The sequence below is a fragment of the Phocoena sinus genome, chromosome 1 (genome assembly GCF_008692025.1).
Source record: "Phocoena sinus isolate mPhoSin1 chromosome 1, mPhoSin1.pri, whole genome shotgun sequence".
Classification (NCBI taxonomy): Eukaryota; Metazoa; Chordata; class Mammalia; order Artiodactyla; family Phocoenidae; genus Phocoena; species Phocoena sinus.
In genome coordinates, this window is record NC_045763.1 from 110239802 (window position 1) to 110265641 (window position 25840).

Genomic DNA, 25840 nt, shown 5'->3' on the forward strand with positions numbered 1-25840 from the left:
TTGATAGTATAGATTCCCTTGGTCTATAAAATTGCTGTTTGTTCTAAGCATCTCTCTTATTCTCAACACTAGACGGCAGAATTGGAAGTTTTACTTGTCCCACTAATGCACAAAGCCCTACCTTCTCTATCTGGGTTTGGTGCCAGTACACTGAGCTCATGAGATTTGTAAGATATCATCTACTAGAGGTCCCTTATGGGTGCCCAATTTGGGACAAAGTGAACTGGAGAATAGGAGTGAAGTGGACAGGAAGATGTTTAAAGGCCTGAAAACATACAATCTGGATCTCACCAGGGTAAGTGGAACATATCTCCAATACTGACTTCCTCAAAATCAAACAGAGTATCATTGTTAAAAATAATAATCCAGTAGTTTTCAAACTGGATTTCTGAAAAGCCTAATAGTTCCTCAGTGTCTTCTGTGGGACTGCTTCAAGGAGAGACCCAAACAACATGCTACACTTCTGTTTTTACTTGAGCAGCTTTGCTTTTGTCTTTTTTATTGACTTCTATTACCACTTAAGGATTCTACTGGAACAAAAGTTCTCTGCCAAAACAAAAAGAACACAACAAATCTAACATAAATCTCTTTTTTATGATAAGAGCAAACTAAGGTCAAGCAGTTAACTGACTCTTCTAAGGGCTGCCCTCATTCCCAATGAAGGCAATGTTCTTCCCACCATACCACAACAATCAGTTTTATGAAAGTGAAAGAGTTCATAGGAGACATAAGTTGAAATGGCAGCAAAATGAGCTTGCGGCCCAGCTGAAAGAGGAAATGGTAGGTAAGAGAGGGGAAGTAATAAAAACTGGTACCGGTACTAGTGATCTACCTCCTACTGAGTATCCCAAATCACAGAGACCAAAAAACAGGAAAATTTGGGCACAACATTTCTTCCACAGTATTTCTACATTATCGACAACAGTCTCCAAAGAGAACTCCATAGAGTCTCCTTTACTGAAAAGGTCTCACAACATAGATTGACATTTAGTTACTTTGCCTGAGAAACATAAAATTCAATACTCAAACATAAAGCACCCATATTCCTAGTATCTGACAGATTTCTGACACTGAAATCCATAAGGCTGATCTTTTAAACAGCCACATCTAGGCTCCTAAGCTTTTCTGGGAAACACAAAAGATTCAATCACCAAAGCAACACCAGTACTGCCGTGACAAAGTAATCTAGACTGTGAGTCTACACAGGAAAATAAGGGTGAGCCTACTAGAGAGGTGTGGAGTAAATACTGAGGCCTAAAGACTGGGAACTAATTGCAAACACAGATATATTTATTGGTTTTCTGATAAAGGAGTATTTCCCGGCTAAAGCACCAACTGGCACAGCTGCACTATTTCTGAAAGCTTTTTATTCTGTGAAACTTAGTGCTAAGATAAAGATAAAAAGAGAAATCTATAAAAACTAACAGCAATTTCTTAAATGCCTAAGTAAAGTTCCTTCAACCACCCACTTTCTGATGGGGGAAGCCAAAGTTCCTGTTACACACAAACTTCTAAAAATCTTGTCCTCTCTTGCCACAGACAAGGAAAAACACGAAGAGAAAGGGGAAGAAAAGAGCAGAATAAGAAAAAGGATAGAAAAAGCAGCATGATCTGCTTCATCATGCCAAAAGACACTGTTCTCCTACCTGGCGAGTCTCTCCTTATCCGCAGAGCTCTGCTCATCATCCGACCTAGAAACAGAATTAACGAACTAAGCTAAAAGTAAAATAAAAATAAAGAAGGAAGGAAGGAAAGAAGGGAGGGAGGAAGGGAAGAAGGGAAGAAAGAGAAAGGAAGAAAGGAAGGGAGGGAGGAAGGGAAGGAGAGAGGGAAGGGACAGAGAAAAAAGGGAAGGGAAGGAAAGAAAAGAAATAGAACAAAACAGATGCAGAGAAGAGAGGGGAAAATGGAAATATGGACAAGAACCTTGCCTGTAACTCTACAAAGCCATCTGTTAGGATTAAGAAAAAGTAACTTACAGGACAAAGGTCAACATAAAAGCAAGGCCAATATTCATTATAAATTAACATAATCTGAGCACAGTAAGCCAATCATTCTCTGTAGAAACCAAGGATATACAGTTTGAACAAGAAACAAACAAGGGAATACCATTCTCACACAATGCTCCCAATCTGAAAAGAAAATGATATCCACATATGCTATTCTATAATGAAAAAAAATCAAACAGTAAATCATGATAAGAATGTCAAACAAGTGATCACAATCTTTCTATAACACACATATAGCACACATGCACTCACAGACAAAATAACCAAACAGCTTCACTGGAGAAATTACATAAATAAAACTAAGAGCTAAGTTTCTGATATATTCCCTATCAATGATTTGATCCTAAAGTAGTAAATTTCTATTCAGTCACTTTCCCATTTCTCTGCAATAAAGCCATAACATTACTAGATCCTAGTATCAACTCCCCCTCCCTGGAGGGGGCTACAAAGATTATCACTAAATTTCTCTGGATAACTAAAATACTATAAGGGTTGGTGACAGCTGAAGAAACAAGGTGTTGGTAGGCCAGTTTATCAGTAATCAATTCTATCTTAAATATATATATATATAAATATAAAGAGATTAACAACAAATAGAGTAACAAAAAAAGTCTAAGTATGACATAACAGGCTGAAAGACTAGCTATTAAAAATGACAAGTATAATGACTTTATCAATATATGGGAAAGTTTCTAAAAAATGGCCAGCAGGGAAAAAAAGAGACAAAAAATAACACAATAATGATAAGAACCATGTGAAAACTTATGCATACTTACCAGAAGAGAAAGAAAACAGTGATATTAAGTGAAGTTTCATGTTCATTGGGTTGTTATAATTCCTTAACAAACTACAAATCATTTTTTCAAAAAGTTGGGAAAATTCATTTAAGCTTCTAAAGACCCTCTAACTGAATTCCGAAGGAGGATATGTGAGGTGAACTAGCTTAACAAATTATATCTTAAAGAAATGAGTTCTGGGAATTCCCTGGAAGTCCAGTGGTTAGGACTCCACACTTTCACTGCTGAGGGCACAGGTTCAACCCCTGGTCAGCGAACTAAGATACCACAAGCCACACAGTGTAGCCAAAAAGAAAAAAAAAAAGAAAAAGAAATGAGTTCTTTTGTTTGAAAGTTAAATATCAAAAATTCCTATTACTACTCCTACCCCTACAGATCCATAATCCCTTACCCACTCTAATATTTCCGAGTGAAATACATGAATGTATAAATATTCACATTAAGCAAGACAAATGAAGTCTAAAACAGTTCAGGTCATGTTTTCATAGCTTTTAGGAATTTCAGTCAAGAGACTATGAACCTGTACCACCACCACTACTATTTGATGGCTTCACTTTCTAATGCAGCTTTTGGAAAACTACTCCCCAAATCCCTATTATTAACTTCTCATTTTAGAGATGGTCCACATCCTAAAATGTTTACAAGTATCTACTTCGATAAACAAATTCTTCAAAAACCTCTTAAATTCACTCCTTTCCTACTGTCATTGCCACCATTCTAGCCCAGGCCCTCACGATTTTATCACTGTCTTATTATTTCTATAGCCTCATATCTACCTCCCTGACTACAGTGCTTCTGTTTAATCAGTCCTATATACTGCTATTAGAGAAAAATCCCATATGCATTTTATATATTAGCATCTCATTCAAAGCTTATGATGGCATCTCACTGCTTCAGAGTAGTTTTAAACTACTCTGACTGATATTTCTTAGCCCTCTACATCAATTGTTCTCAATGTATGGGCCCCAGACCAGCAGTATCAGCAATGAATAAATAGTAAATGCTTATTAGTTAAGCACTAGATTTGGGATTATTCATTTTTCTGAGGGGGCTGCAAACTCGATATTTAAAAAACAAATAACTTACTACTTAATAATATATAGAATAAACTTTCTAAAAATAAACCAATATTTGACTTGAGAAGGATCTGTTTAATAAAGCACATTATTTTTCATCCTCTTGACAGATAAACATATTTTTTCAATAAAAACTCCAGTCTTCACATAAATCATTTCTTTGCTGTTATTTTTAAAAGAATAAAACCATCATCTATACAGATTTTGTAGATCCACTTAATAATAAATGCAACAAAGAAATTCATATTGTTTGTGTTCCTGTGGACACCCAGCAAGCACACTGTATAGCTATCTAACACATACATAAAAACACCGGGTAAAATATACCATTAGTTTGAAGCCATAAGTCTGAAGCCCTGTTACCCGAATGTAAACAACAAGTATAATACTAAATTTCAACAGCTTTCAGAAGAAGAAACAGACTGGATAGAGAAATTAACTCTCACTGAGATAAAATCAAAACTCAGTATTTTTGAATTGCCTGGTCCCACGACAAGGACCAAGATGCTCTACTACATTACCTGGCAAACCGCTCCTTATCATTAGACATCTGATCGTCATCACACCTGAAGGAGAAAAAAAGGGGCTTAGTCCAAGGCATTACACTTGTTATATCTATTTCACTCTGAAAGGAAAACTAGAAAGGGGTAAAAAATATTCAATAAAAAAAGCCAATGAAAAGGCATCACAAAACAATAGAGATAATAACAGCATCCCACAGAACTTAAAAACCCATGACTAGGTTTCTAATGTGTCCTTTACTCTTACTTATCAGACACTCCAAAAAAAGATGATGATCTCATGAGGGCACAGCTGACTACCCTGTCAACACCACTGAGGTTAGGGATTGTTTTGTTTTTGTTTTTCATTAATTATGGCAAAAACCGTGTAACACAAAATTTACCATCTTAACCATTTTTAAGTGTACAATTCAGTAGTGCTAACCACAATATGTTCACACTGTTGTACAAAATATCTCTAGAACTTTTTCACCTTGAAAAACTGAAATTCTATAGCTACTGAACACCATCCTCCCACTCTCCCCGCCCCCATCCCAAGCCCAGCTCCTGGCAACCACCATTCTACTTTCTGTCTCTCTGATTTCGGCTACTTTAGATCCTCATATAAGTGAAATCGTACAGTATTTATCTTTTTGTGACTGGCTCATTTCATTTAGTATAATGTCCTCAAGGTTCACCCACGTTGTAGTATGTGATAGAACTTCCTTCTTTTTTAAGGCTGAATAATATTCCACTAGCTGTATATACCACATTTCTTTATCTATTCATTTGTCAATGGATATTTGGGGTGCTTCCACCTCTCAGCTACTATGAAAAATCGGGCAGTGAACATGAGTGTGCAAATATCTCTCCAAGATCCTGCTTTCAATTCTTTTGGATATATCACCAGAAGTGGCACTGCTGGATCATATGATAATTCTGTTTTTAATGTTCCTCCAAAGTGGCCGCACCATTTTACATTCCCACCCACAGTACACAAGAGTTCCAATTCCCCCATATCCTCACCAACACTTGTTATTTTCTGCGTTTTTTGATGGTGGCGAGCCTAATGGCCTACTCATTGTGGTTTTGATTTACATTTCTCTGATTAGTGATCATGAGCATCTTTCCATATGCTTTTTGGCCATTTGTGTATCTTCTTTGGAGACATGTCTATTAAAAGTCCTTTGCCCATTTTTTAATCAGCTTGTTTTTTTGTTATTGAGTTGCAGGAGTTTTTCAAGTATCATGGAAATTATCATTTTTTTGTGTGTGTGTGGTACGCGGGCCTCTCACTGTTGTGGCCTCTCCCGTTGCGGAGCACAGGCTCCGGACGCACAGGCTCAGCGGCCATGGCTCACGGGTCCAACTGCTCTGCAGCATGTGGGATCTTCCCGGACTGGGGCACGAACCCGTGTCCCCTGCATTGGCAGGCGGACTCTCAACCACTGCGCCACCAGGGAAGCCCACTACAAACTTTTAATGAAAACAGTGATCTAAGCTGAAAAAAGAGACCTATAATTTACATATTAATTTTGTTTGTTTGTTTGTTTTAATTTACTTTTGGCTGCGTTGGGTCTTCGTTGCTGTGCACAGGCTTTCTCTAGTTGCGGCAAGCAGGGGCTACTTTTCGTTGCAGTGTGTGGGCTTCTCACTGCGGTGGCTTCTCTTGTTGCGGAGCACGGACTCTAAGCACGCAGGCTTCAGTAGTTGTGGCACATGGGCTCAGTAGCTGCAGTGCACAGGCTTAGTTGCTCCGCGGCATGTGGGATTTTCCCGGACCAGGGCTCGAACCCATGTCCCCTGCACTGGCAGGCGGATTCTTAACCACTGCACTACCAGGGAAGTCCTTTCATATTAATTTTGAATCTCAAGAATGAATCTTGCAGATATTTGCTACTCAAAGTGTGGTCAGTGGACAAGAAGCAGCAGCATCACTTAGGAATCTATTAGAATGCAGAATCTTGGGTACTACCACAGACCTAATGAATTATAATCTCTATCTTATCAAGAACCCCTGGTGGATTTGTACATGCATTTGTTTGAATTTGAGAAGCATTCTAGATACTAGCAACTCTAATATTGTACCTAGAATTTCAAAGCCTTTATATTCTTAAAAATTATTTTATGGTCTCTCTCTCTCTCTTTTTCTCTCTTACTCCTCTTCCTCATCCTCTTCCTCTGTTGTGTGAGGACACAACAAGAAAGCAACCATCTGCAAGCCAAGAAGAGAGCTCTCACCAGAGCCCAACCACACTGGCACCTTGACCCCAGACTTCCAGCCTCTAGAACTGTAAGAAAATTAATTTCTTCTGTTTAAAAAAAAATTATTTTATAGATGTTGTCTGGAGAATATAACAAAATGACACTTGGGACTTCACTGGTTGCACAGTGGTTAAGAATCCGCCTGCCAACGCAGGGGACACAGGTTCGAACCCTGGTCCCAGAAGATCTCACATGCCACAGAGCAACTAAGCCTGTGTGCCACAAATACCGAGCCTGCATTCTAGAGCCCACGAGCCACAGCTATCAGTAGTTAGTTAGTTAGTAGAGCCTGTGTGCCACAACTACTAAAGCCCGCACGCCTATAGCGTTATATATAGCCTATATCTCTCTATTGTCTGTGCTCTGCAACAAGAGAAGCCGCTGCAATGAGAAGCATGTGCACCACAATGAAGAGTGGCCCCCGCTCGCCGCAACTAGAGAAAGCCCACGCACAGCAATGAAGACCCAATGCAGCCAAAAATAAATAAATTTAAAAAATGAATTTTTAAAAAAAATGACACTTGAACAAAATGATGAAAAGAGGTAATAAATTACAGCTTTCATCCACCAAGGAGATTTAATATTGATTTACAGATACAACGCAAATAAGACTTTCACTCATTGACCAAAGTGGAGAATTCCAATTAAAAAAAAAAAAAATACTGGGAATTCCCTGGCGGTCCAGTGGTTAGGACTCCATGCTTCCACTGCAGGAGACATGGGTTCAATCCCTGGTTGGGGAACTAAGATCCCACAAGCCACGAGGCCAAAATAAAAAAGTACCGATGGTCAAATAAAAAAAATTGGTGATGCCTCACTTGGGCATAATGACCTACTTGGTAAGATGAATTATGAAAACCTTTTTTTATGGTTGGGGAAAAGACAAATAAACCTTTTTAAATTTGCATATAGTTTGTGACTACCAGATTTTGTGGAAATGGAAGCAATGACTCAGGGATAGAGCTAACTGATAGGTATAAATAAGACTAGTGGTTACCTCTATCTCATTCATATGCACAACACAGTTCCACTAACAGTATTTATCATTATAATTAGGGATTCCTAATTGGAGGAATTCCCAATGGAAGTGTATGAAAAAAGTCTATTCTTGAACAGAAATTGAAATCTCTACCCCTCTTCACATTTGTTGACACTCATTAAGTCTAAAGAGCTCTCCTGGAGAATTGCTTTCTCCAATATTTTGCAACTATCTCTTTATGGTGGCCAAGCCATGGTTGTTGTTTTCAAGAATATATGGCAGTGTTCCGCGACTAGGCAGTAGCTAGAAACACAAGCTTTCACTTTAAACATTGCAAAAACAACATCGATATTAAAAAAAATACACAGATCGATGTAACTGACTAAACTAAGCATTACAAAACTAAACAATGGCAAGCAATTTACAATATGGGCATCCTCTGTGTAAAAACAAAAACTGAGGAGACAGTGTGTGTATGTGCACACATATATGTGCATTTAAATACACTTACATATGCACTGAATATTTCTGGAAGGATACTTAATAAACTGGAAACTATAATTGTCTAAGGGGAAGGATTCTGAAGGTCTGAAGTGAGGGAAGATGTACTTTCATTACATATAACTCTGCACTGTTTAAAAATTTTGCAATATAATGTTTATATTTCTTTTAAGAACTTAGTTAATAAAACAAACAAATAATGAAGCCTGGGCACTCACATAATAAAATAAATTGTTTAAAAAATAAGGCTCCTTTATTTATTTCTCAAATATTTGTTATTCTGCAATGTAGACACTACCTAGGTAATATTTTCAAATTTGAAAAGAAAAAAGGCAGGTTGCAGTCAAGGTTATCTTCCATTCTTTGACTCTTATTGCTTTCCTTACTTAAAAACAAAGCCAAGTGACTGGTCTTAAGCAAAAATAAAAATTTCCCTTTTCTGAAAAAACTCCTTCATCAATATACTGAAAAGTCCATTTTCAGTTCTCCAGAAGATTCACTACTCAAAGATACAAATTCCAATTCCTGCTCTGTAGGAGAAGTCAGTGAGTATTAGAGGGCATGAAAGATTAGTACATTAATGACCCCCAAACTAATTACACCTTGCAGTATTCACTACCTGGTATAGCACCATCCTGTACTGAATCAGAACTCAGACATATGACTTGCTTTAGCCAATGGGACAACAGCAAATGTCAATCCAAAGCAATAGCTTGATAAGCATTTAGACTGGGACCTGCCCTTTGGATTGCAGCCATCATCATGTAAAGACACTCAGTCTGCCCTCCTTAAGGATAAAAGACCACAAAGAAAGAGATACCCAGCCTTATCAGCTGAGTCCAGTTCCCAGCTGACAAGGCAGCTGAATGCAGTCTTATGAGTGAGTCTAGGCAAGATCAGCAGAATAACCATCTAACCAATCCACAGAATTGTGAGAAATAATAAATCATTGTTCTTTTTAAGCCACACAACAATAGATAACTGACACAGAGGGTCTTGTAAATTCTCTGCTCTCCCCTCATTGAGCTCTTTCCTCTGGAGTTATTACCAGAATGCTTGAAAATTTTATGGGGTATAATGTAATAGGTAACTTTAGTTTTAGGGTGAAGCACTCTCCTTAGGCCTAAAGACAAAAATATTATGAGTCAGAAATATAAAGATAATGAAATAATTTTTAATATCAGAAATCTAGAGAAAGTTTTTTAAGATCTTACCTCAAAAATTTACTGTTCCCTTCTCCATCATCATCAAAATCCAATCTGGGGAAAGCCAACAAAAAATATTATAAGCCTATTGAAAATGCAGAACATTAAAAAAATTCAAATCTACAAGCTATCTGAACACCCACTCAGATGGAAGAAGGAAAAGAGGAAGTGGAATAAGTAAAGGTATATTACCTCTTCCTGTTGTACCAAACTGGGCAAAGAAATTAGCCAATCAAAAGGGAATAACCGGGGCTTCCCTGGTGGCGCAGTGGTTGAGAGTCCGCCTGCCGATGCAGGGGACACGGGTTTGTGCCCCGGTCCGGGAAGACCCCACATGCCGCGTTGCGGCTAGGCCTGTGAGCCTATGCTCTGCAACGAGAGAGGCCATGACAGTGAGAGGCCCGCGTACCGCAAAAAGAAAAAAAAAAAAAAGAATACCTATTGCTACCTTTCATTTTCCTAGGGTAGCAATCCACCTTTGCCAAAGTTTTATATCACAGTACAACCTCTACAAAAGGAGCAGGATCAACTCAAAAAGACAAGAAAAAATTAATATGAATAATTCAGGACCATTTTTCATTTCTATAGTCTGCCTTAGGCTATGTTAAGCTCTCTGAAACATCTCTCAAAACAGTGATGTTCCATAAGGAGTGATTTTAAGACCTCTGGAGGTTGGCTGGTTGGTTGGTTGGTTGTTTTTTGGCTGCGCTGCACAGCTTGTGGGATCTTAGTTCCCAAGGGACTGAACCCAGGATTGAACCCGTGTCCTCAGCAGTGAAAGCGCGGATTTCTAACCACTGAACCAACAGGGAATTCCCCGAAGGTTGTTAAATGATGTTTCTCTCCTTCATTCACCTAATGAACAAGTAATATATGCTACATTCCGGATACTGTGCTAGATGAGGTGAAAACAAAAGACGCCCTCAAGGGATTCTTTGCCTAGACAAATAAAATATATAAGTGAGAATGAGAAAGCTTCATATGGAGAGCACAATCAATAAACTTTAAATGTTTAGTAAAAGCAGAGGTGACTTTCATTTCAAGGGATTAGGCAAGATTATAGGTAACAAGATAGGCCAATCTCCTATTAATCTCTATACTCCATTAAACTAAAACATTACTCATGTTACCACCTTAACCCAATGATCTTGGCATCTCTACTACTGTGATAACCTGATATTATGGGCCTCTAAATGGGTTATATATGAAGTACATAGCATCAACCCTGAAAGTGTCCATTCTTCTTCCTCTCTGTAGCCCCAGATCACCTGTCAAAGTCTACCTATTTACCCAATAACTCCACTTCTAAGAATCTATCCTAAAGAAATAACTCAGAGAAAAAAAATTATATACAAAGATATTCATTAAGCATTATATATAACAGCGAATCTTCAAAACAGTTTAAATGTCCCAAAATAGCAATTAAGTACATCCCCTCTATGTAAGTATTTTAAATTATGTTTCTATAGCATATGTGACAATATGGAAAAAAGGTTATTGTATACAATTAGGTGAAAAGACCAGGCTATATAAACCTACATAATTATATGATTATAACTATTTAAAGAAATCTACACATAGAATAAAGAATGAAGTAATTACACTAAAAAAAACTGATGGGAGATGACTTTGGATAGTAGGATTATTGCTCTTTAGTCTTCTTTCTATATTTTCCAATCTTTCTTTTAAAAAATGTATATTTCTTTTAATATATTTTCCTGATTATCAATAAAACACACTTACTTCAGAAAATCTAGAAATAACTAAAAACAAAAGAAAAAATAAATCACCCATAATCCCATCACCCATAACATCTGATGAGTATCCTTTCAGTTTTTTTGCTATGCACACGTTATTTATATATTTTTTTCTGATAGAGTTGGTATATTACATACACTGTAACCTTTTTTATTTCTTTTTTTTTTTTTTTTTTTGCAGTACGCGGGCCTCTCACTGTTGTGGCCTCTCCCGTTGTGGAGCACAGGCTCCGGCCATGGCTCACGGGCCCAGCCACTCTGCGGCATGTGGGATCTTCCTGGACCAGGGCACGAACCCGTGTCCCCTGCACTGCGCCACCAGGGAAGCCCCATTTTATTCTTTTTTTAAAATATATTTTATTTATTTATTTATTGGCTGCGTTGGGTCTTCTGTTGCTGTGTGCCTTTCTCTAGTCACGGTGAGCGGGGGCTACTCTTCATTGTGGTGCGAGGGCTTCTCATTGTGGTGGCTGCTCTTGTTGCAGAGCACAGGCTCTAGGCGTGCAGGCTTCAGTAGTTGTGGCACACGGGCTTCAGCTGTTGTGGCTCGTGGGCTCTACAGCGCAGGCTCAGTAGTTGTGGCACATGGGCTTAGTTGCTCCGTGGTATGTGGGATCTTCTGGACCACGGCTTGAACCCGTGTCCCCTGCATTGGCATGCGGATTCTTAACCACTGTGCCACCAGGGAAGCCCCTGTAACCTCTTTTCTCAATATACTGTAAACATTTTTCTGTACCAATACATATTTGTCACTTCTAATAGCTGTACATTTTCAATACAACTTTCTCAATGAATCCCCTAATTTTGATAATACTGCTTCTAATTGTTTGCTATTATATATAACCATAACACTGTGTTTAAGAGAGTAGACAATAAAAGCTAACCTCCCAAGGTTCATATCATAGATCTTCCACTTATTAGCTTCAAAACCTTGGGTAAGTTACTTATTCACCAGATACCTCAGTAAATGAGTTAAAATGTATAAAGCTCTTGGAGACATAGCAAGTCTTAATATGTTACTCATGTTAACACCTTAACCCAGGGATCACTCTTTCATTACTACTGGTAAGAGGAAACTTAAAGACTAGTTGTAACACTAGCTACATAATTATTAAAAGCAAAAGAAAGAAAAAGAAATTCAATACTTTAATACTTTAAAAAGTAGGTAAAATACTACCCATTCTTCCAGGCCTTTCTAAAGCAACCTCTTTTCTGAAGCCTTTCCCAATTTCTAACAACCAATGGTGGTATTCCCATACACTGAAACACACAGCAGTGTATTTGTTCCCTTCTTAGCAAACCTTGCATATTCTATCTTGAATTCTATTTATGCATGTAACGATTATCCCTTTCAGAACATAAGCAACTAAAAGACGAAGACTGTGCCTTATTTACCTTTGTATCCTAGTAGCAATCGGCACAATGACTTACACTAATGAGTCATCTAATAAATAATTTTGGAACTGAATGGACTCTAGGTTCCAAGCAAGGCAACATATCAATAACTTAAAGGAGACATATTCTACAGTTCAGCATTCTCTAAATTCAGAAAAGTAAAAAGCCTACCAGGGACTTCCCTGGTGGCACACTGCAGGGGACATAGGTTCGATCCCTGGTCTGGGAAGATCCCACATGCCATGGAGCAACTAAGCCCGTGCACCACAACTACTGAGCCTGCGCTCTAGGGCCCGCAAGCCACCACTACGGAGCCTGAGCACCACAACTACTGAAGCCCGCGCGCCCTAGAGCCCTTGTGTCGTGACTATTAAGCCCGTGTGCTGCAACTACTGACGCCTACGCACCTACAGCCCATGCTCCGCAACAGGAGAAGCCACCTCAATGAGAAGCCCATGCACCGCTACTAAGAGTAGCCCCTGCCTGCTGCAACTAGAGAAAGCCCACGTGCAGCAGCGAAGACCCAACGCAGCCAAGAAAAAAAAAAAGGCCTACCAAAAAAAGTTTGAGAATGCAGATACAAAGCTTAATGAAAGCAGTGAAATTTTCTCAGCAATGGTGAAATCTTTGGGCTTAGCCAGAGTCCTTTACCTCTTAGAGATTTTTGTTTTAAAAAACAAAATAAAACTCCTTGTAAGAAACTAAGATAAAGACATCAATTCCATACAAAGAAAAATCCAGGGATTAAAGAAAGTTATCTGATAGGAGTGTAGTAAGTAGCCAGAAGAAGTGAGAGGGTTAGGAATAGATGGTTCAGCGACTAACAAAATCAGGCTGGTTTAAAGGAGAGACGTTTGTAACATAGTACACTCAAACTCACCCTGGTCGCCGCTTAATAGCCCTCTGGACAATGGCTCCTCCACCTTGAATCCCAGGCCCAGGGTTTCCAGAGGCAATGGCTGGACCCAGTGATGGTACATCTGACGTCATTTCTGTCAGAGAAAAACAGAAATACAGATTTTAAAAAGATTGTTCTTGCTTATCATCATCATCAAACTGGCTAGAAGAAAGGCTCAAGCTATGGATAAAATCTCAGGAGTTTGCTAGAAAACCCAAATGCTCACGTCCAGGCTGCTTTTCTTGAATTCTTACCCTGGGAAAAGATTTCCCTACACTTCAATTCCCCCAACTTCATACAGTTTGGAAGAGGTAGCACTATATTCTATAGCCTTCTCTTTTAAAAGCTGGTAATAGTGATATAATATTAATCTAAAACACACACACAAATTGGTTTACATATTTCACTAATGCAACAAATATACATAACTTAGCTCCTCTGATTTATTTTTTTTGGAAAATACAAAAAAACCCAAAATTTAAAAAATCACCTAAATTCCAATACTCAAAAAAAATTATATAGAGTAGGGACTTCCCTGGTGGCAGAGCAGACTCTGCGTTCCCAATGCAGGGGGCCTGGGTTTGATCCCTGGTCGAGGAACTAGATCCCACGTGCTGCAAAGAAGACCCAGTGCAGCCAAATAAATAAATAAATGTTTTTTTTTTTAAGTTGAGCTCATTTTATTTATTTTTTCCCTCAGATTATATACACCTATCTCTCTGATCAAAAACAGGCACATTTGGTCATGGCTAATTATGTTCCAGAAAGCCTGCTACAATTTTTGCTCCCACTAACAGGATATGAGAGTACCTATTTCCCTCATCAGAACTGCATATTATACTTTTTAATTTCACCAAACCTGACAGGTAAAAATGGTACAGTATTTGTTGTAATTCTTGTATCTTTCTACATTAGTCATCTGAAATCAATGAGTTGACTCTTCATATCTTTAATATTTTTATACTGAATATCTTTTTCTAATGAATTTGTAAGATCTATCAGTATATAAAGGATATCAATATATAAAAGATAATATATGCCTGTTATGTATTACAAATATTTTTTCATCACCTACCTTAGCCTTTAAATATATAACATTTCACAATTTTATGCTGTAAAATTTATCAGTGTTTTCTTAAATAATTCCGGGATTTCTGTCTTACTTAGGAAAGCTCCCCACCCTCGAGATTATTTCTATATTTTCTTACAATACTTTTGTGTTTCACATTTAGATTTTTAATCCATCTGGAATTTACTACTTATGCCTACCTGGCATAAGGCAGGACTCTGATTATTTTCTTATACATGGTTAGATAATTATTCTAATATCATTTATGGGATAATCCATCCTTTCCTCACTTATTGGAAATGACTCCTTTACTACTTTACTTTTACTTTACTACTTTACTTACTTTACTTTACTTTTAGGTGTCTACAAATAATTGATCTCTTTCTATACTTTTATTCTGTATTAATATATTTTCCAGCTCCTATGTCAATACTGAACATGTTTGATAACTACAGCTTTATAGTACATTTGAATTATCTAATAGGAAAGTCCTCCATTCTCCATTAATTTATTTTACAAAATTTTCTTATTAAATGTCATATACTACTTTTGCTTCAGCCAAAATTAAATAAATAAAATTTTTAAAAATTAAAAAAAAGTTTAAGAGATGAGTGGGAAATCAACACATTCTCTGATGATGGAAAACTAAGGAGGATTTGTCACCAGCAGACCTATAGCTAAACAGGGACTTCCCTGGTGGTCCAGGGGTTAAGAATCTACCTTCCAATGCAGAGGACGCGGGTTTGATCCCTGGTCAGGGAACTAAGATCCCACATGCTGCGGGGCAACTAAGCCTGCGCGCTGCAAGGCCACAACTAGAGAGCCCGCGTGCTGCAAACTACAGAGCCCACGAGCTCTGGAGCCCACACGCCACAACTATAGAGCCCACATGCTCTGCAACCCATGCGCCACAACTACAGAGAAGCTCGCGCGCCACAACGAGGAATCCGCACCGCAGGGGAGGATCCGGTATGCCGCCAACAAAGATCCGGCATACCTCAATTAAGAGTCAACACAGCCAAAATAAAATAAATAAGTATTAAAGAGAACTTAAAAGAAAAAAAGAAAATCAGCAAAGATATAGAAGTTCTCAATGATACCTCAATCAACAGGGTCCAATTAACATTTATAAAAACACTACACCCAACAACAGCAGATATAGATTCTTTTCAAGTGTTCCCAGAACATATACCAAGATAGACCATATCCTGGGCCTTTAAACAAACCTCAACAAGTATAAAAGAATTGCGGGAATTCCCTGGTGGTCCAGTGGTGAAGAATCCGCCTTCCAATGCAGGGGATGCGGGTTCGATCCCTGGTAGAGGAACTAAGATCCCACATGCCACGAGGCAACCAAAACTGCGAGCCACAACTAGAGAGAAGCCTGCGTGTCACAACTACTGAGCCCACATGCTCCTGAGCCCGCAACTAGAGAGAAACCCACAACGAAGAGCCCGCACGCTGCAAGGAAGACCCAGTGCAGCCAAAAATTTAAAAAACAAATAAATAAATAAAATAATCATAGATTGGATTCTCCAACCACAGTGGAATCAAACTATTTAGAAATCAGTAATAGAAAGAAAACAAGACAATCTCCATTCACTTGGACATTAAATAACACATTTCTAAATAATCAAAGAGGAAGTCTCAAAGGGAATAAAAAGTACAGTGAACTAAAATTAAAATGAGGGACTTCCCTGGTGGCGCAGTGGTTAAGAATCTGCCTGCCAATGCAGAGGACACAGGTTCAAGCCCTGGTCCGGGAGGATCCCACATGCCGCGGAGCAACTAAGCCCGTGCACCACAACTACTGAGCCTGCACTCTACAGCCCGCAAGCCACAACTACTGAGCCCACCCATGTGCCACAACTAGTGAAGCCCATGTGCCTAGAGCCCGTGCTCCACAACACGAGAAGCCACTGCAATGAAAAGCTCACGCACTACAACAAAGAGCAGCCCCCACTTGCTGCAACTAGAGAAAGCCCATGCACAGCAACGAAGACCCGACACAGCCAAAAATAAATAAATAAATAAATTTATTTTTAAAAAATTTTAATGAAATTACAAGATGGTAAAATTTGTGGGACACCCCAGAAGCTATAGTCATTAAAATGCTATATTAGAAAAGAGGAAAAGTCAAATCATCTAAACTTCCACCTCAAGAACCTAGGATAAATAAATAAATAAACCCAAAGCAAGCAAAAGGAAGGAAATAATGGAAAACACAAAATAATAAAATTTTAAAACAGAAAAACAATTTAAAAATAAAACAAAGAATTCTTTAAATAGATCAATAAAATTGACAAACCTCTAGCAAGACACACAACACACAAACTACCAAAATCAGGAAAAAAAAACCCAGGGATATCACTAGAGACCCTGAAGAAATCTAAGAGATAATTAGGAATACTAAAACTTACACACATAAATTTGACAACTTAGACCAAAAGGATCAATTCCTTAAAAAATACAAACTAAAACAACTGTTCGAACACAACATAGTTGATATGAATGGCCTCATACCTATTAGAAAACTGAATTCATAATTTAAGCACTCTCAAAAAAAAAAAATTCTAGGTCTAGCTGATTTCACTGGAGAATGCTACCAAACATTTAAAGAACTAACAGCAATGCTACACAATCTCCTCCAGAAACTATTTGAGGAAGGGGACACTTACCAATTCATGTTTTGAAGCTAGTATTACCCTGATACAAAAACCCGGCAAAGACAGTAGAAAAACAAAACAAAAACTAGAGATCAATGTTCCTCATGAAAATAGATGCAAAAATCCTTAACAAAATATTAGTAAATAAAATTTAGCAATTTTAGCAAACAGAATTTAGCAATAGCTAAAGAACTATACAACGTGACCATGTGTTTTATTCAAGGGAAGTAAACTGGTTCAATACTTAAAATCAATCAACATATTAATTGGCTAAGAAGAAAAATAACATGATCATATCAGCCTATGCATAAAAAGTATTTGCTAAAATTCAATACCCATTCTGATAAAAACATAGAAAAATTAAAATAAAGTGAAACGTCCTCACCTTGATAAAAGTATCTACAAAAAGAAAGAAAAAAAACTACTGCTAATATTATACTTAATGGTGCAAGACAATGTTTTCTCCCTAAGATTTGGGAACTAGGAAAAAATGTTCACTCTCATCACTTATTTAAACATAGTGTGGGAAGTTCTAGCCTGTGCAAAAGTGCAGGAAAAGGAAATAGAAGGCATACAGATCAGAAAGGAAAAAATAAAACTGTCCCCATTTGCAGATTACATGATTGTCTTTGCAGAAAATCCTAAGGAATCTACGAAAACAAACAAAAAACCTTCCTAGAACAAATAAGTGAATTCAACAAAGTTGCAGTATACAAAATAAATATACAAAAATCAACTGTGTTTCTATATACTAGCAATTAACACATGGGCATCAAAATTTAAACTATAAAACCATTCATAACCACTTCAAAAAAGAAAAAATATTTAAGTGTAAATCTATCAAACAGGCACAAGATTTGTGTGCTGAAAGAATGCTGATCAAAGAACCAAAGACCTAAATAAATGGAGAGACATACCATGTTCATGGATTGGAAGACTCAACAAAAGATGTTAATTCTCTTCAAACTGATAAACAGGTTTAATGCAATTCCTATCAAAATTCTACCCAGATGTTTTTGAAGATATAAACATGACCATTCTAGGGACTTCCCTGGTGACACAGTGGTTAAGAATCCGCCTGCCAATGCAGGGGACACAGGTTCGATCCCTGGACTGGGAAGATCCCACATGCCACGGAGCAACTAAGCCTGCAAGCCACAACTACTGAGCCCATGTGCCTCAACTACTGAAGCCCGCATGCCTAGAGCCCATGCTCCACAACAAGAGAAACCACTGCAATGAGAAGCCTGTGCACTGCAATGAAGAGTAGCCCCTGTTCGCTGCAACTAGAGAAAGCCCGCACACAGCAATGAAGACCCAACGCAGCCAAAAATAAAAATAAATAAAAACTAATGGTTTAAAAAAAAAAAAACTAAAAAACTAATTGTATTAAAAAAAATGTTTTTAACTAAAAAAAATTTTTTTTAAATTAGGGCTTCCCTGGTGGCGCAATGGTTGAGAGTCCGCCTGCCGATGCAGGGGACACGGGTTTGTGCCCCGGTCCAGGAAGATCCCACATGCTGCGGAGCGGCTGGGCCCATGAGCCATGGCCGCTGAGCCTGCGCGTCTGGAGCCTGTGCTCCGCAACGGGAGAGGCCACAGCAGTGAGAGGCCCGCGTACCAAAAGAAAAAAAAATTAAACATGAGGCTTCCCTGGTGGCGCAGTGGTTGAGAGCCCGCCTGCCGATGCAGGGGACACAGGTTCATGCCCCGGTCCAGGAAGATCCCACATGCCGTGGAGCGGCTAGGCCCGTGAGCCATGGCCACTGAGCCTGCGCGTCCAGAGCCCGTGCTCCACAACGGGAGAGGCCACAACAGTGAGAGGCCTGTGTACCACAAAAAAAATAAAAATAAATTAAAAATTAAACATGACCATTCTAAAATTTATACAGGAAGGTAAAGAAACTATAATAGCTAAAACAAAGAAAAAGTGGGAGAAAAGTCTACCTGAAAGACTTCTAATATAGCTACAGCAATTAAGACTGTGTGGCCCTGGCAAACGGACAGACACTTAGATCGATGGAATCCAGAAACAGACCCACACAAATGTGCCCAAATGATTTTGACAAAAGTGCAAAAGCAATTCAATGGAGGAAAGATAGCCTTTTCAACAAATGGTGCTAGAGCAACTAGACATCCATAGGCAAAAAAATGAACCTTGACCCCTTATACAAAAATTAATCAAAATGGATCATGGACTTATACGTAAAGTGTAAAACTATGTAACTTTTAGAAAAAAACACAGGAGTCGGACTTCCCTGGTGGCGCAGTGGTTAAGAATCCGCCTGCCAGTGCAGGGAACACGGGTTCGATCCCTGGTCTGGGAAGATCCCACATGGCGCAGAGCAATTAAGCCCGTGTGCCACAACTACTGAGCCTGCGCTCTAGAGCCCATGAGCCACAACTACTGAGTCCACGTGCCACAACTACTGAAGCCTGTGCACCTAGAGCCTGTGCTCTGCAACGAGAAACCACCGCATAAGAAGCCCGCGCATGGCAACGAAGAGTAGCCCCCGCTCGCCAGAACTAGAGAAAGCCCACATGCAGCAATGAAGACCCAACGCAGCCAAAAATAAATAAATAAAATTTAAAAAAAAAAGGACAAAATCTGCAGGATCTAGGGGCTAGTCAAAGAGTTCTCAGACTTGGTACCATAAGCATGATCCACGAAAGGAAAAACTGGTAAATTGGACATCACTGAAATGAAAAACTTTTGCTCTGTGAAAGACTGTGAGAGGATCAAAAGACAAGTTACAAAGTGGGAAAAAAATTGCAACAAAGGATAAAGGACTTCTATCTAGAATATAAAAAGAACTCTCAAAACTCCGGTAAAAAAGCAAACAGTCTTGAACAGACATTTTTCCAAAGATACACAAATGGTAAATAAGCATTTGAAAAGATGTTCAACGTCATTAGCCAAGAGGGAAATGCAAATTAAAGCCACAATAAGATGCACTACATACCTATCATAATGGCTAAAAAATAATAATAATAAATACCAAATGCTAGGAAGGATAGAGAAAAAGATCACTTACACATTGCTGGTGAGAATATAATATAGTGCAGTCACTTCAGGAAACAGTATGGGAGTTTCTTTAAAAACTAAACATGCAATTAACATACAATCCAGCCCTGCACTTGTGGGTATATATCCCAGAAAAATGAAGACTTACATTTATACAAAAACCTGTACATAAATATTTAGAGCACTTTTATTTTTAATAGCCAAAAACTGGAGAAAAACTCCAGATGTCCTTCCAAAAGTAAATGGTTAAACTGATATATATACCCCTACTCATCAACAAAAAGAAGTGAACTACTGATACACACAACCACCTGGATGAATCTCCAGAGTATCATGGTGAATGAAAAAAGCCGACTGCAAAAGGCTACACACTGTACAATTCCATTTATAGAACATTCTTGAAATAACAAAATTATAGAAATAGGCAACAGGTTAGTAGCTGCTGGGGATTAAGGAGAGGGTGTAAGTATGAGGAAAGTGGGTGTTGCTTTAAAAGGGCACCACAAGGGACCCTTGCGATGATAGAAATATTCTGTATCTTGACTGTACCAATGTCAATATCCTGGTCATATTACACTATAGTTTTGCAAGGTACAAACACTGGGGGAAACTGGGCTAAGGGTAGGGGATCTCTGTATTATTTCTCATAACTGAATATGAATATAAAATCATCTCAAAAGAAAAAGTTTAATTTAAAGGTTTTAAAAACCTTTTAATGTCATATACTTCATCCTCCTTTTGAATTTAAAATCTATATAAAGTTCTAACAACAAAAACACGCTTGAGGTTAATTCAATAACATTAAATTTATATAATAATTTTGAGGGGCCAGTAGCACGATATTGCACTTCATCATCCAGGAATATTATTCAGACATTTCCTAATGTCCTTTAATAAAATTTTACAGTTTTCTTCACATAAGTCTTACATCTTTCTTATTATTTTTAGGTATTTTAGAGCTCTTAATACTATTGTGAATGAAATCTTTGCCATTTCAACTTCTAACTGGTTATTGCTAGAATAAGAGAAAGCTATTGACTTCAGTGTGTTTATATTGTACTCAAATAACTGTACTAAATTACCTTATCTAAAAGCATTTAGTTTATTGGACTTTTAAATTTATTTATTTATTTTTGGCTGCGTTGGGTCTTCGTTGCACACGGGCTTTCTCTAGTTGTGTCGAGCAGGAGCTACTCTTCATTGCGGTGTGTGGGCTTCTCATTGTGGTGGCTTCTCTTGTTGCGGAGCACCGGCTCTAGGCGTGCAGGCTTCAGTAGTTGTGGCACATGGGCTCAGTAGTTGTGGCTCGCAGGCTCTAGAGCACAGGCTCAGTAGTTGTGGTTACACAGGCTTAGTTGCTCCGCGGCATGTGGGATCTTCCCAGACCAGGGCTCGAACCCGTGTTCCCTGCACTGGCAGGTGGATTCTTAACCACTGTGCCACCAGGGAAGTCCCTATTGGACTTTCTTAATATACAATCACATTATCTGCAAGGAATGATTATTTTACCTTTCTTTACTCAATATTTACACTAGTTTGTTTGTTTGTTTTGCGATATGCGGGCCTCTCACTGTTGTGGCCTCTCCCGTTGCGGAGCACAGGCTCCAGACGCGCAGGCTCAGCGGCCATGGCTCACGGGCCCAGCCGCTCCGCGGCATCTGGGATCTTCCCGGAACGGGGCACGAACCCATGTCCCCTGCATCATCAAGCGGACTCTCAACCACTGCACCACCAGGGAAGCCCTACACTAGTATTTAGTTTCCTTCTCTTACTGCATTATTGCAAGGGTTCTTAATCTGTGTGTCAATGGATAAAATCCACTGGTAAACTTGGATGAAGAACAATTTTCTTTCTTTACTTTCATTAATCTCTAGCTGAAATTTAGCATTTCCTTCAATCATGAAAGTACAGTATAACACAGTAGTTTTAGCAGTATCTGTGATTTTGTCATCAATAAAATCAGATATCACATGACAGTTATTCCAGATATCTAGAATTACTGTTACATTCAATACTACTTTGAGAATATGGCAATTATTAGACTTGTCACTACATCTTATTTATTGTGTTAATAAAGAAGAAACATTAATTTTTGTATTACAAATTTGTAATTTTTTATATTCTGATAGCTATATTTTTAATAGAATTGATTTTTCAAAATACTATGTAGTGTTATTTACACTCTGAACAACATTCTATGGGTTCAACAGGGAGAGCAAGCTGCACGCCAGGGTGATCTGGGGGCCTAGGGACCTGCCCCACCAGCTCACCAGAGTTTCCTCCCATGTGCAAGTCTTTCTGCCCCTCACCAGGGTCTCCAACTTGGCCCAGACCAGAGGAGGTTTTTATTTAGGAATGGATGCAACACAAAAAGTGTGATAAGAACTTTTGAAGCCTTGAAGCAAAAGTGTTACTCCTTGGCTTTACAGTGAGTGCATGGATAATCAGTGATAATAATGACTAATTTTTTTCTATGTCTTCACTGTGTGCCAGGCACTGTGCTGGGCAACTTGTGTGCCTCTCATTTATTCCCACAATGACCCAATGAGGTTGAAGAAGCGTTCAACAGATGTCACCAGTCATAGGGGGTCCATGTGATACAAAAGGTTAAGAATCTCTTTACTAACTCACTTTTTTTTTTTGGCCATGCCATGCAGCTCGTGGGATCTCAGTTCCCTGACCAGGGATTGAACCCAGGCCCACGGCAGTGACAGCAAAGCACCAAGTCTTAACCACTGGACCGCCCAGGAATTCCCATATTCTGATTTAATAGTCTGTCTTTCTTTAAATCAGGAATGGATTTTTAAAAATCAGAAACAAATGTTTTTATAAAGCATTTATTGATACAAGCATTTTTCCCCCTTTAGTTTGTTAACGACCCAAGTATATAGGTTTTCTCAGGGTGACCAATCCTTGAGTTCCTGGAATAAATCTTGCTCAATAAACTGTAGTGGGCTGAAGAGTGTAAAAATGCATGTCCACAGAGACGCAGAATGTGACCTTACTTGGAAATAGGGTCTCTGAAGATATAATTAGTGAAGACGGAGATCATATTGAATTAGGATGGGCTCTAAATCCAATGACTGCTGTTTTTATAAACTTAATGAGACAGACATTTGGATACAGAGACTGCAGTGATGTGTCTACAAGCTAGAAAAGAGGGAACCTAACCAGCCAATATCTTCATTTCGGACGCTGAGTCTCCAGAGCTGCAAAAGAATAAATTTCTGTTGTTTTAAGCCCTCTAGTTTGTGGTAATTTGTCACTACAGGCCTGAGGACCTAATATAATAATGATGTATGATTCTTTTAACATACTCTGGATTTAACTTACTAAGGTTAGCTCCTTTTAAATGGAAGAGGAACTTAGTGGGATGTTAAGTGTAGCACAGTTAAGGAGTATTCTTAGTGCACTGAACAAAAGCACCTTCTATTAAAATCATAACTTGACAGAAATTACAGAAAAATAGTAAATATTTTAGTCATTCAACACAGTCTCCCAAATTTATAGAAAAGGTACTTCTCGGGACTTCCCTCATGGTCGAGTGGTTAAGACTCTGCACTCCTAATGCAGGGAGCCCAGGTCCGATCCCTGGTCAGGGAACTACATCCCGCATCCTGCACCTAAAGATCCCGCATGCTGCAAAAAAGATCCTGCACGCGGCAATGAAGATCCCGCGTGCTGCAACTAAGACCCAGCACACCCAAATAAATAAATAAATAATTTTTAACTAAATGTGACTTCCTTTCCTGAAATAGAAGAAATAATATAAAACTAAGTCATTGAAAACATGAATGAGGAAAACAGAAATGATAAAGGAAGCATTAAAAGTTGAACAGATAATGAAATGTTCAAAAAGAAATGTTGGTAACAATAATTCATCATATTTCTACCTTGTATAAAATATGAACCACTTTGGATGTGTTTTCTTTTTTTCATAAACCTATTTATTTACTCTTTTTTTTTTTTTTTTTTTTGCGGCACGCGGGCCTCTCACTGTTGTGGCCTCTCCCGTTGCGGAGCACAGGCTCTGGACGCGCAGGCTCAGCAGCCATGGCTCACGGGCCCAGCCGCTCCGCGGCATGTGGGATCTTCCTGGACCGGGGCACGAACCCGTGTCCCCTGCACCAGCAGGCAGACTCTCAACCACTGCACCACCAAGGAAGGCCTATTTACTCATTTTTATTTTTGGCTGCGTTGTGTCTTTGCTGCTACACGCGGGCCCTCTCCAGTTGTGGGCAGCGGGGACCACTCTTCCCTGTGGTGCACGGGCCTCTCATTGCTGTGGCCTCTCCCGCAGCAGAGCACCGGCTCTAGGGGCAAGGGCTCAGTAGTTGTGGCTCTCAGGCTCTAGAGCGCAGGCTCAGCAGTTGTGGCACACAGGCCCAGCTGCTCTGCAGCATGTGGGATCCTCCCAGGCCTGGGATCGAACCCATGTACCCTGCACCGGCAGGCAGACTCCCAACCACTGTGCCACCAGGGAAGTCCTGGGTGTGTTTTTTCATATTTTACTTATTATTCCTAAAACCTACCTCCAAATTATATTTATAATAAACTGCATCTAAACTCAAAATACAAAAACTCTTTTATGCATGTCTTTTGTTACATGCCCAAGCATTATAACTGCCTTTAATACTGGATAAAGAGAGTACTCAAATACTCACCATTAAAATGTTAATGCATCACAAAGCTACAGTAATCAAAATAGTGTGACACTGGCATAAAGACAGACACATAGACCAACAAAATAGAATACAGAGCCCAGAAATAAAACCTCACATATACGGTCAAACGATTTTCAACAAGAGTGTCACAACCGTTCAATGGGGAAAGGATAATCTTTTCAACAAATGGTGCTGGGAAAACTGGATACCTGCATGTTAAAAAAAATGAAGTTGTATCCTTCCTTACATTACCTCATATACAAAAATTAACTCAAAGTGGATCAAAGATCTAAATGTAAGAGTGAAAAGTATGCAACTCATAGAAGAAAACAGGGAAAAAGCTTCATGACACTGGATGTGGCAATTTCTTGGATATATCAAAAGCACAAGCAACAAAAGTAAAAAAATAGATAAATTGGACTTCATCAAAATTAGAAATTTTGTGCATCAAAGAACACTGTATCAACAGAGTAAAAAGGCAACCCACAGAATGGGAGAAAACAGTTGTGATCCATATGTGTGATGAGATTAAAATCCAGAATACATAAAGAACTCCTATGACTCAACAACAACAAAAAAAGACAACCTAATTAAAAAATGGACAAAGGACTTGAACATATGTTTCTCCAAAGAAAATATACAAATGGCCAATAAGCACATGAAAAGGTGCCTAACATCACTAATCATTAGAGAAATGCAAATCAAAACTACACTGAGATATCACCTCACACCCATTAGGATGGACACCATGAAAAATAAAAAAAATAATAATATGTGTTAACAAGGACGTGAGGGAATTGAAACTCTTGTACACTTTTGGTAGGAATGTAAAAGTGGCAGCCACTATTGAGAATAGTATGGAAATTCCTCAAAAAACTAAAACTACAATGAATATATAATCCAGCAATTCCACTTCTGGGCATATACTAAAAAGAACAGAAATTTGAAAGTAGGGTCTTGAAGAGACACTTGTACAACACCCAGGTTCAAAGCAGCATTAGTCACAATAGCCAAGAGGAAGAAGCAACCCAGTG

The 25840-nt window shown here is 38.7% G+C and overlaps 1 protein-coding gene and 1 non-coding gene across 6 annotated transcripts in view; one reads left to right on the top strand and one right to left on the bottom strand.

The window, feature by feature from the left end:
* Window positions 1–25840, bottom strand: part of ARNT (aryl hydrocarbon receptor nuclear translocator) — a 64309-nt gene that overhangs the window by 25976 nt on the left and 12493 nt on the right. For 2 of the 5 annotated variants that reach the window (XM_032624993.1, XM_032624992.1), the window contains exons 2-5: window positions 13365–13476; window positions 9342–9386; window positions 4404–4448; window positions 1647–1691 (exon numbers count right to left, since the gene is read on the bottom strand). In XM_032624993.1, the coding sequence (XP_032480884.1) occupies window positions 1647–1691; window positions 4404–4448; window positions 9342–9386; window positions 13365–13476 (247 nt within the window). The remainder of the gene's footprint in view (window positions 1–1646; window positions 1692–4403; window positions 4449–9341; window positions 9387–13364; window positions 13477–25840) is intronic. The other 3 variants (XM_032624997.1, XM_032624994.1, XM_032624995.1) reach the window with 2 other exon arrangements.
* TRNAR-CCU lies at window positions 23673–23745 on the top strand. Its single transcript has one exon. It is a non-coding gene; the product is annotated as a tRNA-Arg (tRNA).